Raw genomic sequence first — 12,887 nt, forward strand, 5'->3', positions numbered from 1 at the left:
GCAATGACTCCTGTGAGTGTGGGGGTTTGGGGCTGCCCGCCAGGACCTTTGATACACCTGTCTAGCAGGGCATTTGGAGCCACAGATGGGCCCCACCAGCTTAGGGCACAATCTGCCAAGATAGCCCCATAAGGGGGCCCTGGGGGAGCAGCGCACCAGCCCAGGTCTCCAGGCCCTCGTCCCCCAGATCTGATGGGGGCCCAGGGGAAGGGGTTTTATGTCATCCAAGAGCAAGGCTTGTCATCTGGGTTCCCGCGGTTCCTCCATGCGCGGCTGGGGGCAGCCGTGCACATCTGGCAGGCATCCTGCAATGCCCAGACCCCTACAGTAGCATGAGGCGGCCCAGATGTTGAGAACCTCCCAGGGAGAGATTGTGTATGGCCCCAGACCCAGAGGAAAGCTGCCAGGTTCAGAATCACACCTGCCCACGTCTGTCGCGTTCCCGTGCACGTGTCCAGTTGCTCTCAGCCTTCCCATTGGGCGCTGGTCTTGTCCATCTGACACCTGTTAGCCAATGAACGGGGTGGGCGTGACCAGCAGCCCTACCTAGAAAGTAGGCGGCTTTCCACCTGCAGCGTCTCCGCCGTGTGGGTCCTGGATACCTTGCTGAAAAGTTCGGTGCGGCTCTCGGCTCAGTTACAACTAGAACATGCAGTGCACACTAGCACGGTCACACCCCAGGTTGTGCCTCCTAGGCCTGCTCAGTCACTGGTCCCCTCACGCCACAGCCTGACCTCCCCGCGGTACCCACCAGAGGGCGCCCGTGAGACTGCTCCCTGCAGCCTCTGGGCCCTGCACGGCTGCCCCGCCCCATCCCCTCCCTTCCCGCAGCTCTCCCTCTGCTCCAGCCACAGGTCTCCTCGCTGCCTCTGTACTGTGCCAGGTTCCCTGCTGCCCCGGGGCCTCTGCACGGCCGCGTCCTCCCCCTAACTGCTTCACCCCGCTCCTTCCATGGCTCGCTTCCTTCCTCCTTGAGCCTCTGCTCAAATATCACCTTAGCAAGGACTTGGCCGACCTTCTTGGACTCTAGTTCCTCCCCACCGCCCATTCAGCACTTTCTAACTAACAGGTCACTCTTAAGGTTCCATTTTTTCCTGTGATCCATCTCCCTGCCACAACGCCAGCTGCATATGGGCAAGGGACTCAGGTCAGATGTGATCACCACTGGAAAGAGGTGCACAGAGGCAGTCTGCGTTTATTGCATACTAAGTGCAGGAATGAATAGAAGGAGCCAACTATGGGGCAGTCTGGCAGTATCAGGAGCAGCCACAGCAAGTGCAAAGGCCCTGCGGTTAGATGTATGCGCAGTCACAGCTGGAGCCAAGCCAGGGAGGAGGCAGTGGGCGGAAGTGATTTGCACCATGATTAATCTAGGCAGATGGTGTGGGGGGGGACTGCCTCAATCCTCTTAGTTCAAAGCCCCTAATACTTCCGCTGCATGGGTCACCTCCGGCCCTCTGCTCAAGGCGGCCGCCATGCCAGGGCTGATGGGTGAGGAGGCCGAGGGCTGGAGCCCGGGCCCACCCATGTATGAGGAGTACCAGCCACCGCCGCTGGACGCCATTCGCCTGCCCCGGTACGTGCTCTACCTGCTGATGGCCACGTTTGTGGTGGTGGCAGTGGCCTATGCCATCGTGGGACACCTCATCAAAGACCTCGCCCACGACCTGGCCGGTGAGTGCTGCCCTCCACACGTGGCCGGGGAAGGGATTCCAGGGGCCTCTTCTGGACAGGGAGGGGTGGGGACCCGGGGGCAGCAAAGGGTGAGGGACCCTCACAGCTGTCCCTGCTGCAGACTGGGCTTTTGGCCCGAAGCTGGACCAAGAGGACACCCCGCGGGAGCTGCGTGCCAGCCTGGCCGGCGAGGACCTGGAGGAGCTGGACCTGCAGCTGGCCCTGGCCTGGCGGGGCGATGAGGACACCGGCGGGGGTGGTGAGGGGGCCCCCTTGGAAGCCCCCATCCAGGACCCCCGCCGCCCCTCCATCACCTTCAGGGACCCTCCGGTCCAGAGCTCCTGGAGGCTGGGCTAAGCTGGGCTCGGGCTGTGTAGACAAACTCTTACGTCTCCGGCCTCTTCTGCAGAGAGACGAGCATGCCACTCTCCCAGCCCCAGCCGCGCTGTGGGCGGTCTGTAAAGAGACACTAAGACATCTTTAAAAATTAGGTCATCCACCTTCTTTTTTCTTTGTGGCACCGGGGATTGATCCCAGGGCCTTTACAGTGAGCTCTGTCCCCAGCCCTTATTTTGAGATGAAGTCTCACTAAATCACCAAGTTCCAGGGTGGGCTGGAACTAAAGATCCTCCTGCCTCAGCCTCCCAGAGTGCTGGGATGACAGGTGTGCGCCACCACGCCCAGCTCCAAGCTTTTCCTAGTCCCTGCTCCCGCGCTAAGTAAGCCCACGTTGTGTGTGATCTCACTGAGTCCTCCCACGTAGGACTTACCTCCCCACCTGACAGCTGGGGATACTGAGGCACGCCACAGTGAAACGACTCCAAGTAGAGGGGACTGTTGCAGAGAGAGCCAGGCTGAGTGACTGACCTCGGAGGGCAGAAGCTGCCAAGCAGGGTCCTACCTCCCCTGTCCCCGTGTCTTCTCCACCCCCACCCAGGCTGTGGGTGGCGACCCTGATGTCCCTGGAGCACCCCCGTTCAAGGTGCCCTTCCTTTTGGCGCTTTGCACAGGGTGGGCCATACTGTAAGAGCTTAACAAATGTCTGCCTGGCTGAGGTTGGCACGTGCTTTGTCCCAGCTCTGCCGCGTCCTCCGCCTGCTCCGTGGGGACCTCAGACCTCTGCGAGGGAGGAGCCTGGGTATGCAGCAGGTGCTCCCTAAAGACTTGTGCGAGGGCCTCGGGCTCCCTTTCACGTGTCCGGGCAGCCAGGGTGGGGCCCCCCTTTCCCTGGGAAGGACTCACTAATCAAGCCAGGGACCAAGGCTGAGGAGGGAACCGGAGCCTGAGTCATCTCTGCGCAGTGCTGTCTCCAATTCTGCAGCCACACAAGTGTGTCCAGGGCTGGGCGTGGTGCGTGGCCTGCGGCCCTGTGCTGTCGGGTCCCCAAGGCCGGGAACAGTTGTAGAAGCACGACGCGGCTTCATATCCCAGCTCTGATGGGCGGTGCCTGCCGGGGCTCCCCTGGCTCTCTGAAACAAGGCTGGCCAAATGTTGGGGGAGAGCAGCTGGGCTCTGTGGCCTATACCTGTGATGCCGCAATTTGGGAGGCTGAGGCAGGAGGATCTCAAATTCCAGCCCATCCTAAGCAACTAAGCAAGATCTTGTCTCAAAGTTAAGAAAAAAAAAGTCCTGAGGGTGGAGCTGCGTGTGGCAGAACACTTGCCTGGCATGTGTAAGACCCTGGGCTTCCTCTCCAGCACCTCTGTCCAAAATCTGGGTCCCCAGCAGAAGGGAATAGAATATCCAGAGTCACTGAGCACAGAGCCCTGGGCGCTGTGTAAGCCACCAACGGTGACTGATGTTCTGGTTGGATTCGTGAGTTCACACAGCAGGGGCTGGGAGGGGATGCACGGTCAACGCCAAGGTCACCCCAGGCAGGCCTCGCACCGCAGGGCGCTGGGGATCGCGGGGTGGGGTGCTGAGGCCCTTGGTCCCGGGCGGGGTGCAGGGTAGGGCGGAGTTCTGAGGAGTTAATGTTACACCGGGTCCAGAGTTTGCTGTGGGGAGGCCCGGCGGCTCAGCCTCACCGCCCTTATCCCCGCGGGCGCCCGGCTGGCTCGCTCCTGGCTGGCGCAGACCCGGACCTGACACCGGAGGCCATGAACGCCCTGGGGACGCTGCTCGCGCTGGGGACCTTGTTTCTGCCATCCGTCCAGGCCCAGCAGGGTAGGGGGGTCGCGGGGGCGCGTTCGGTCTGGGGTTTACCGGCTGCCCACTTTCCACGACCGAGAAACTGCGCCCTGGGCGAGCGTGCAGGGAGGGGCACCCCGTTCCCTCCCCGCCTGAGCCCCTCCCCTCTCCGGAGGTCCCCACTGTCTTAGCCCCGCTTGCAACCCTGCTTCTCGGAGTCCCCCTGCTCCCCCAGGGTCCCCCTCTGTCCCCCTTCGGGTCCCCTTCCCCTGTGAGCCCCGCCTCCTTCATAAGCCCTCCCCGAGCCCTGCTCCGCGCTCTGCGGCCGCCCTTCCTCTGCGGGCCCCGCCCCAAGCCCCGCCCGCCTCTGAGCCCCGCCCCTCTCCGGGAAGTCTCTGAGGTCTGTTCTCTGAGCGCCCCCAGACCCTTGTCCCTCTCCCCCTGGGGACCCAGCTCCCCCCGCCTCTGAGTCCCACCCCCCCTGGCAGCCGCAGGACGCCGCCTGAAGCCGTGGCTGGTGGGCCTGACGGCCGTCGTGGTCTTCCTGTTCATCGTCTTCGCGCTCCTGCTGGCCAACCGCGTGTGGTGCTCCAAAGCCAGGTGGGGCCCTGCTGCCGCGAAGCCTGCCCCCCATGTGTGGGCTGCTGCCCTCCGCCCCCTCCCCACTGCTCCTGAGCCGCTGCGGTTCCTCCTCTGCTCAGCCGTGTCCACGGCCACCTCCTTCCCCTGCTCCTCCTTAGACCCTGGGCCCCCTGCTTTCCGGAGCTCCTATGGGGGAGCTGAGGGCCGCCGTTTGCTCACCTCCTGCCCTTCCCCGAGCCTCATGCCCCGTCTCCATCTGCAGAGCTGACGATGAGGAGGCCGCCGAGAGAATGCAGCCCAACCCTTACGAGACCATGGGCCCGAGGTACTGTCTGAGCGCGTGCAGACCTGTGTGGTGTCAGGGAACCAAGCAGCCCCCATCCTTGCAACTAGGGGACTGGGTTGCATAAATGACTCCTGACTGCCCTCCAGCGCTCACCTGCCCCAGGACCTTTGCATGTGCGGTTCCCCCTGATTACTCACCTTTCTCTCTACCTCCTGCTGGCTCCTCCTCCTTCAGGCTCTGCTTAGGAGTTCACTCCCCACTCGGAGCACCAGCCCTCCTTCCCTGTCCACCAGCCCCTCGTCTTTTCTTCTTCACATTTAGTCACCTACTGAAAGGCTCCTATTCACAGAGGTCACTGCTCTAGACGGTGACTTCCAGTGTGCAAGGACTCGGCGTGGCCCGCACACAGTAGGCCCTGGGGACCCCCGGGACAAGGCCGTGGTGTAGGGCGAGCTCTCCTGGCCTCCGTGTCTGCCAAGGATGTGGAGAGGGCCTGGGGCGCGGTCAGTGCTGAGGGCTGTGCTGGGGCCCGCGGCGTGGACAGAGGAGAGGTGGATGGGGAGGGACCAGCCTGCCTGGGACTCAAAGTGGAGGCCGAGATGTTCAGGGGAGGGGTGCGGCCCTCAGGGCCGGCTGGCTCTGCGGAGGCCCAGTTCAGTGAAATGGACTCCTGCTCCCCAGATGAGTGAGATCCAGACCCCACCTGCGCCTCACCGGGGCCCGCTGCCCTCCCCCACCTCTCCCCCGCCCTGCAGCCACCGCCCGCCCATCTGTCCCCTCACCCACTCATCCGCCCTCCGAGCCAGTCTTCCCTCTGTCTGTCCTCTTCCCATCCATCCACCCCGCCACCCGCACCCGGGCCCCCGAGCACGGGGCTGCCGGCTCCGCCTTTATGGAGTTAAGGAGAAGCGACTTGGCGCTGTTACCATCTGGGGCCTTTGTGTCCCCTACAGGAAAGAAAGCAAGAAGGAGAAGAAGGAGAAACGAGGAGAGAGCAATCTAGGCCTGGAGCTGGAAGAAAAACAGCCCGCAGACGAGGAGGAGATCAAGACCATCATGTGAAGACGCCCCGCCCCGCCGTCCGGGCGGCCCCCGGCGCGGCCCTCCCTGAGCAGCACCGCAGCCGGGAGACGCGCAGCGATGCCAGCGGGGTCCTCGGGGCCACCCCTGCCCAGTAGTTCTTCCGGTCCCCACAGCTCGTGGCTCTGCCTGTTTGTACCCACTGCCTGATTTATTCTCCCTCTGCCCGATGTCTTTTGGCCAGAAGGTGCCTGTCCCCTGCAGCCTTAGGGCCTCACCGGCCAAGGGCTCACTGTTGAGGGACCCAATAAAGACTAATACAACCTCTTTATATTCAGGGTGTTTTGGCGGGGAGGGGTGAAACAGGGTCTCACTGTGTAGTCCTGGCTGGCCTTAAACTGGCAGCGATCCTCCCGCCTCAGCCTCCCACGTGGTGGGATTAAAGGTGTGCACCGCACACTCCATAGGGGTTCTCCTGGGGCAGCTGCTTGGGGCTGGGCGATGCCCGGGTGGGATGGAGGCTCCCACTTGGCAGCGTGCAGGTTGCCCGGCTGGGCACATCATACACTCATGGGGCTGATCCTGTTTTGTTGCCCTGAGTGCTGGACTTTGAGCCCCACCCCTGTCTGCTGGGGAATCATTACCACCACCACCCCGCATTTTGGGTCATGTGACTGTTCCTGGGCGCTTGGAGGGTGGGGTGCCCCAGGGCCCCCAGGTTTTGCCCTCCCTGTGTCTCTTCTCCCCATTTCCCCGTGCCCTGGACTTTGCCCGGGTCATTAACCATTCCTTAATGAGGACCTTGATATCAGCTGGGCGTCTGGGGCTCCACGCTGGGGCCGGCTGCTGGGGAGAGGGGAGCTTTGTCTGAGACACTTCCAGGATCGTCCACCAGGGGGCAGAACAGCTCCCAGATAACAGTGACAGACAGGGACAGGGCCAGCGACACCAAGCTCTCTGTGCAACCAACCACCTGAGCCTGGCGTGTTGGTGTTCGCCTGCCTGTGATCCCAGCACTCAGAAGGCTGAGGCGGGAGGAACCCCGCGAGTGTGGGGCCAGCCTAGACTATGTAGCAAGACCATGTCTGGGGAAACAAAAAAGGTTTATGAGTTATTACCAAGCCTAGTGCCTAGCTGCTCTGTCCCACAACCGGCTAGGCAGCGACAAGGACAGACAGACCACAACAGACGGAGCCTGGAAGACCCCAGCCAGTCCTACTTTCTTAAAGCGGTGGCCAGGCCCAACCTTGTAAGACACTGGGTGGGGGGAAGGGACCTCAACCTTGCTGCCTAGCTGCTGCCTGGCCCTGCTCCCCACCCAGTGGCCAAAAAAGAGTGTGCCCCCTCCTTCTGTGCCCCCCACCTAATGCAGCGAGTCTGACAGACGGGACCTCACCTGCCTGAGCCCCTCCCTTCCTGCCCTGGCTCCCTGGGCCCTCAGGGCTGTGTGAGTAAGGGAGTTGGGGGGCCAGGGAGGCATCCTTAGACTTGGCAGCTTGCGCTGTACCAATGAAACTGGTCCCTAATACATAGCTGTGGTTTTATTTGTCTTTTTGAGACAGGGTCTCACTATGCAGTTTAGGCTGGCCTTGAACTCACTTTGTAGCCCAGGCTGGTCTCGAAATCGCAACAATCCTCCTGCCTCAGCCTCCCTTGTGCTGGGATTACAGGCATGCACCACCACGCCTGGCCTTAATACATGTTTCTTTCTTTTTGGGGGGTGTGGGGTGGGGAATAGAACTCAGGACCTGCGCTTGCCGGTTAGGTGCTGCACTGCTGAGCTACATCCCCTGCCACCTGATGCATGTTTAGAGTGGGATTTGTGATGCCCTTGTATCACCCACCTCACTTTCTGTCTATTTAGCCGCCTACCCCTTTCTCTCTGGCTTCCCTCCTTTCCTTCTTCCACGCTCCCATCCATCCCTTTCCACCAAAGCCGCTCTCCGCATACCCCTCCGTGATCCATTCGACCACTCACACCCGCAACCCATCTGTCCACCTATCCACCGCCCACCCATCTGCCAACGCCCATGCGCTGGCCCATCCACCGCCACCCCCTTCCATCCATGCATCCACCTTTACCTAGCTAAGCCCCTGGCCCGGGCTGAGCCCTTGGCCTTGGTCGAGCCCCGACTCCGGCTGGTCTCTCCCGCTGGTCCCCTCTCTCCCGCTGCTGAAGGGGCTGGGGAAGGGGAGGAGGGGATGCGGCTGCCCCCAGCCTCCGCTGCGGACTTGGTTCCTGGGCTAGCGTCTCCTGTCTGACCACAAGAGGGCGCCAGAACCTCGCTGCTGAGGGCAGAAGGGCCCACCCATCCGGCGGCGAGGACACAGGCAGGGGACGTGTGGCTCCGGCGTCCCCCCATGCCGAGTGCGTCTTCTGTGGCTGTCCCTGGGCGGTGCCCTGTCAGGCGGTCATAGTGTGCCTGAAGCCTATCAATGATTCTTGCCTCCTTTCTGCCTCAGTTTCCCCATCTGTAGGAAAGGGTAGAATGGTCTCTGTCCTGCGGTCTTGCCGATAGGACGGAAGCTGCCCTGTGCAGCAGAGGACTCTGCTTGTTGACCCTCAGGTATCTGATGGGTTGCTGAGAGGACTGGCCTACTGGGCAGGCTGGGGGACCCCATCTAAGAGTCCCAAGATGTGGCTGATCCAACCTGGCAGCCTCCCTCCTCATCCCTACCCACTCCCACCCACCCACCCACCCGTCATTACTCATCCACCCCCCTCCACAGCTGTGTACCCACTGCTCCGTCCGTGTGCTCCCCCTGCTGGAGGAGACATGGCTCATCTGAGTGGACCACGAGACCGTGGGGATACAGGGTGCTCAGAAGCTCAGCAGCAGGCCTGCTGGGCAGGTGCAGGAAGGCTTCCTGGAGTGGGGTGTAAAACCAAGATAGGTCCCTCCCTCCCCTGTCCTCAGCCTTCCATGGCTCCCACCTCCTTTGGGAGCAAAGCCCAAGTCCTCCCTGAAGCTCACAAAGCCTCTGCATGACCCGCCCATCCCCTCCCCGCCTCCCCTGCTCCCTCTCTGACCCTCGCTCCCTCTGCTGCAGCCACACCAGCTTCTCGATGTTCCTGCACCGTGCCAGGCTCCTGTTGCCTCAGGGCCTTTGCACAGCTGTGCCTCTGCCCAGAACTCACTTCTGGCAGATACTCAGGGTGCTCACCGAATCCTGTCCCTTAGCCCTCTGTCTAAATGCTGCTCTTGCCAGGCATGGTGGTGCACACCTGTAATCCCAGCACTCAGGAGGCCGAGGCAGGAGGATCACTGTGAGTTCGAGACCAGCCTGGGCTACAAAGTGAGCTCAAGGCCAGCCTGAACTGCATAGCAAGACCGTGTCAAAAAAAAAAAAACAAAAAAACAACCTGCTCTTCACGTGAGGCTGGCTCCTCTGCCCTTGTTGCACTCTGGGTCTCCCGGGCTCAGTGTCCTCATTTTTACGGTCACTGTCCAGCCTGCCTTGACAGAAGTCATGGGCTCTGCAGAGGGAGGCCATTCCGGGCGTCCTCTTCCCTGTGCCGTCCCGGGGCCTGGTGCCGGCGCAGCAGAGCTCAGGCCACGCGTGTGCGAGGACAGGCAGTAGCCGGGGGAGGCCGAAGGGGCCTGCGCGGGTGTGAAGCACGGACCCCGTGGCAGGCCCAGCCTTGGAGGGGAGGCGCTGCGGTGCCCCGGGCCTCTCCACGGGTGACTGTGGGGTGCACTGATGGAATGTCTTGGGGACTGGGAGCTCCTGGGAAGGTGGGGCGGGGAGGGGGCTCCTTAGGGAGACAAGGGGGAGGACTCTACCTCGCCCCCACATAATGAAGACAGCTTCTCAGGCTTGGCGCTGCGGTGTCAGGGCCCGGCCCCAGCCTCCACCGGCTCCATACCAGGAGCTCCCCCGTCCTGACCACCACACACACCCCGAAGCCCTGTGGACTGTCCCCTGGGGCACCTGTGGCCATTCACAAGCGCTGCCCGGCACCCCAAGTGCTCCTGGCCTCTGTCCTCGGCCTCTGTCCCTGCGCCCGAGACACGGCAGCCGCGGCCGGACGCAGAAAGACCACGCCACAGGCCGGAAAGAGTCGAAGCATAGCTTGTTTAATTTTTATACATTTTTCCTTTTTTTTTTTTTTTTTTGCCTTTTATTGAATCTTTTATGGAACCCCCTTTTTTCAGTTTTTTTTGTTTTTGTTTTTTTTGTTTAGTTTTTGCATAGGGAAACAAACAAAATAACAGCCAGAGTCACTTTCAGTAAATGGTGCTCAGGTAGGCGCAGCGGTGGCGGGGCAACCAAAACGGGTGCGAGTGTACGGCGGCGACGGCGGGGCGTCCCGGGCCGGCCCCGGCCCCCCGCGGGCAGGGACAGCGGCCAGGCGGAGGCCACAGACCCGAGGGCGCCTTCTCCACCCCAGGTTCTGAGCGCGAGCGAGCGTGTGTGTGTGTGTGTGTGTGTGCGTGCGTGTGTGTATGTTCGCGCGCGCGAGCGCACGTTTCCGGGGTGGGAAGCAAGCGGAAAGCGAGAAAACAGAACGAACTATCCTGGTATTATGAGTAAAATACAAAATGGATACAACAATCTCAAAAAAAAATCTCAGAGGGAAAGTGAAAAGAGAATCAACACCCGAAAACGATGGGAAGAGGGAGCGAGACCCCCCTACGCCCCCAGCCGCGCCCGGCCGGGCTCGGCCCTCGGGTCGCTGCTTCTCCACGTGCTGGGGTGCGCAGGAAACTGGGGTGCGTGGGCTGGGGCCCCGGATGGGAAAGGGCTTTGGTTTCAGAGGGCGGCAGCCTGGCTGGGACCTGTGATGGGAAGACGGGGTGCAGGTGCCCTTGGGGAGTGGGAGACCGGGGTGCAGGCTTCCTCCCTCTCTGGAGCTCTGATTCCCACTGGCCCTCTCCTCTCCTTCCTGTCCCCCTCCTCCTCTTTGACCAGGGTCGGGGGCGAGCCCCAAAACCACGCCAGCAGACCTGTGAGGCACTGCTTGGGAGAAGTCTAATTTGGTATCGCGGGCAACAAGTTCCACTGCGTGGTTTTGACTCTGCCTCCCCGCCTCGCCGGGGGCCTGCTCTGACCCCCAACACTGCGAGACCCTCGGGGAAGTATGGAGGGGGTGCATGGGGGGAAACATCCGGAGGACAGGAAGCAGGAGGAAGCCGGCGCCCAGGGTCCCGGGGTGCGGATCTGACCCCCGACCGCTCCACAGAAGCAAAAGCCAAGGATCGGGGAGCGGCCAGGGCTGAGATCAGAGCGGCGCTGTCACCTTGTCGTAGAAACACGCTCCTGTCCTGGGGAGTCGGTACCGCGGGGCGGCCCGCTGTCTCCCGGAGGCCCCCGGCCCCGGTCTCACGTGGGACACCGCGAGCAGCCGTTCTCCCATTCTTGCCTGTGCCAGGGTGCTGACACCTCTGGGGACACGGGGTAGGCGGAGGACACACGGCGGCTGGGGGTCAGCGGCGTCCGCGTGGGGACCTCGGGGCTGCGCTGACCCCCCGGCCCTGGTGCTTCCCGCTTCCTCGGCTGCGCTCCTGATTGTCTCGGCTGCCTGAGTCTGGGCTCAGAACCTGGCTCCAGGCCCCGACAGGGGACCCCAGGTGCCCCTCTTCCCGGCCAAGTACAGCTGACCCGGCTGGGCGTCCCCATGTGGGGACGGGGACCGGGGATCTGCATCTGTCTGGCACCTTCTGTTCTCAAGGGCACACGCTGGGCCTGGGGTGGGCTGGGGATGTCGCGTGGGCGTGGCCAGCAGGGTGCAGCTTTTTGCTGGGGGTGGAGGTGGGCGGATGCCGGTGGGCTTGGGAGCAACAGGGTGGAGAGGGTGTCAGTTTCACACATGGAAGAGAGAGAAAAAGAAAAAAACAGCCTTCTGCCCCTACCCGGAGAGGGCGCCACCCTCTTCCACACCTGTGAATGCCCAAAGCAGGGCTGCACGGGGAACCCTGGTTTCTGGCACTTCTGCCTGGTTCTGCCCTGCGGCCCGGGACTGAGAACTATAACTTCTTGAGACAACGTGAGAGGGGAGCCAGGGGGCCAAGCACCCGGCGCTAAAGGCTGCCTGGCACAGCCCTACTCTCCCAGCCCAAGAAAAGCACCCTGGGGCACGCAGGGCTGACTACCCGCAGCAAATTCGGGCTGAGCATAGCACAGTGACTCCGGGTCAGGTGTGCCTCCGAGGGCGCGAGGGAGGGCGGGAGGGCCGCGCAAGGTGGGGGCGGGGAGCCGGTGCCCCACCCACAGCGGGCTGTGTCTAGGCTTTGGTCAAGATCAAAGCAAAGGAAGTTGGAAATAAAAAAAGAAAGAACAAGAAAAACAAATCAAAGACAAGAGCCAGGCTGGCAGGACACCAGGACAGAGGCCCGTGACTCAGTATCCCCCCGTGTCCCTCCACCGACTGAGTGCGGCCCCAGGTACAGACAGACAGATATTGCATATATGGGGGGATGTTTTGTTTTTCATAGCAGTCTTCATTTCACAGCTGGAAGACGGAGTACGGGAGTGGGGGGACCCCCGGCCGGTCTCCAGGATGGAGGGGAAGTCAGGTCCTCTGGTGAGGAGGGTGGGGTGCACAGAGGGACGGAGGGGCTGCCGTGAGGGTGGGGCACACATCTGACCCCACCAGCCTGCTTAGGGGGTGGGGACAGGGCTGGGGGCTCTGGCTGCGGGCAAAGTGGCCACTCTGCGGTGGGGGGACCGCCTGGGGTCTGTGCGTGCCATGTGGGGGGTGCCCTGGGCCCAGTGACCCCAGAGAGCCTCGCTGACCCAGGACCAGGGCTCGCCCCTGAGGTCTGACCCCGGGGGTCCTGGGACTGGGGCCAGGGGTGGCAGAGGCGAGCACCAGGGAGCAGCCACACCCCCACGCAGTCAGAGCCAGGGGGGGGGGGGGGGGGGCGCAGGGCAAACCACAGCGGGAGGGGGTTGTTTTTGTGGCTTACTTCATAGCAATTTTCATCTTTTTAAAAAATTCTCATTTTCTTATTTATTTATTTTTTTCTTACAAATAGAAATACATCCCTTTTCAATTTTTATTTTTTATGTCATTGTTTTCTCTTTCTCTCTCTTTTGCTTAACTACACGTGCATTTCATGCAACTGTGCGGATATTGTTTAAAGGTAATAATACTTATTCTCCAAGGCAAGGCACGTCATGTGGTAGAAAATTTCGTGCAAATTAGGAAAAAAATGGAAATTTTCTTAAAGGAATTTTTTTTTTTTTTTTT

At 61.7% G+C, this 12,887-nt stretch overlaps 1 protein-coding gene across 1 annotated transcript; it reads left to right on the plus strand.

Annotated features, from left to right (window-relative positions):
• The first annotated feature begins 3,297 nt into the window (after positions 1 to 3,297).
• Smim24 (small integral membrane protein 24) lies at positions 3,298 to 6,023 on the plus strand. The gene is made up of 4 exons (XM_005405837.2): positions 3,298 to 3,840; positions 4,293 to 4,404; positions 4,649 to 4,711; positions 5,626 to 6,023. The coding sequence occupies exons 1-4, from the start codon at positions 3,648 to 3,650 to the stop codon at positions 5,732 to 5,734; spliced, it is 477 nt and encodes a 158-aa protein (XP_005405894.1). The 5' UTR covers positions 3,298 to 3,647; the 3' UTR covers positions 5,735 to 6,023.
• Positions 6,024 to 12,887: the final 6,864 nt, after the last annotated feature.

This window comes from Chinchilla lanigera, unplaced genomic scaffold (assembly GCF_000276665.1).
Source record: "Chinchilla lanigera isolate Chin_1 unplaced genomic scaffold, ChiLan1.0 scaffold00094, whole genome shotgun sequence".
In the NCBI taxonomy this organism is placed as follows: Eukaryota; Metazoa; Chordata; class Mammalia; order Rodentia; family Chinchillidae; genus Chinchilla; species Chinchilla lanigera.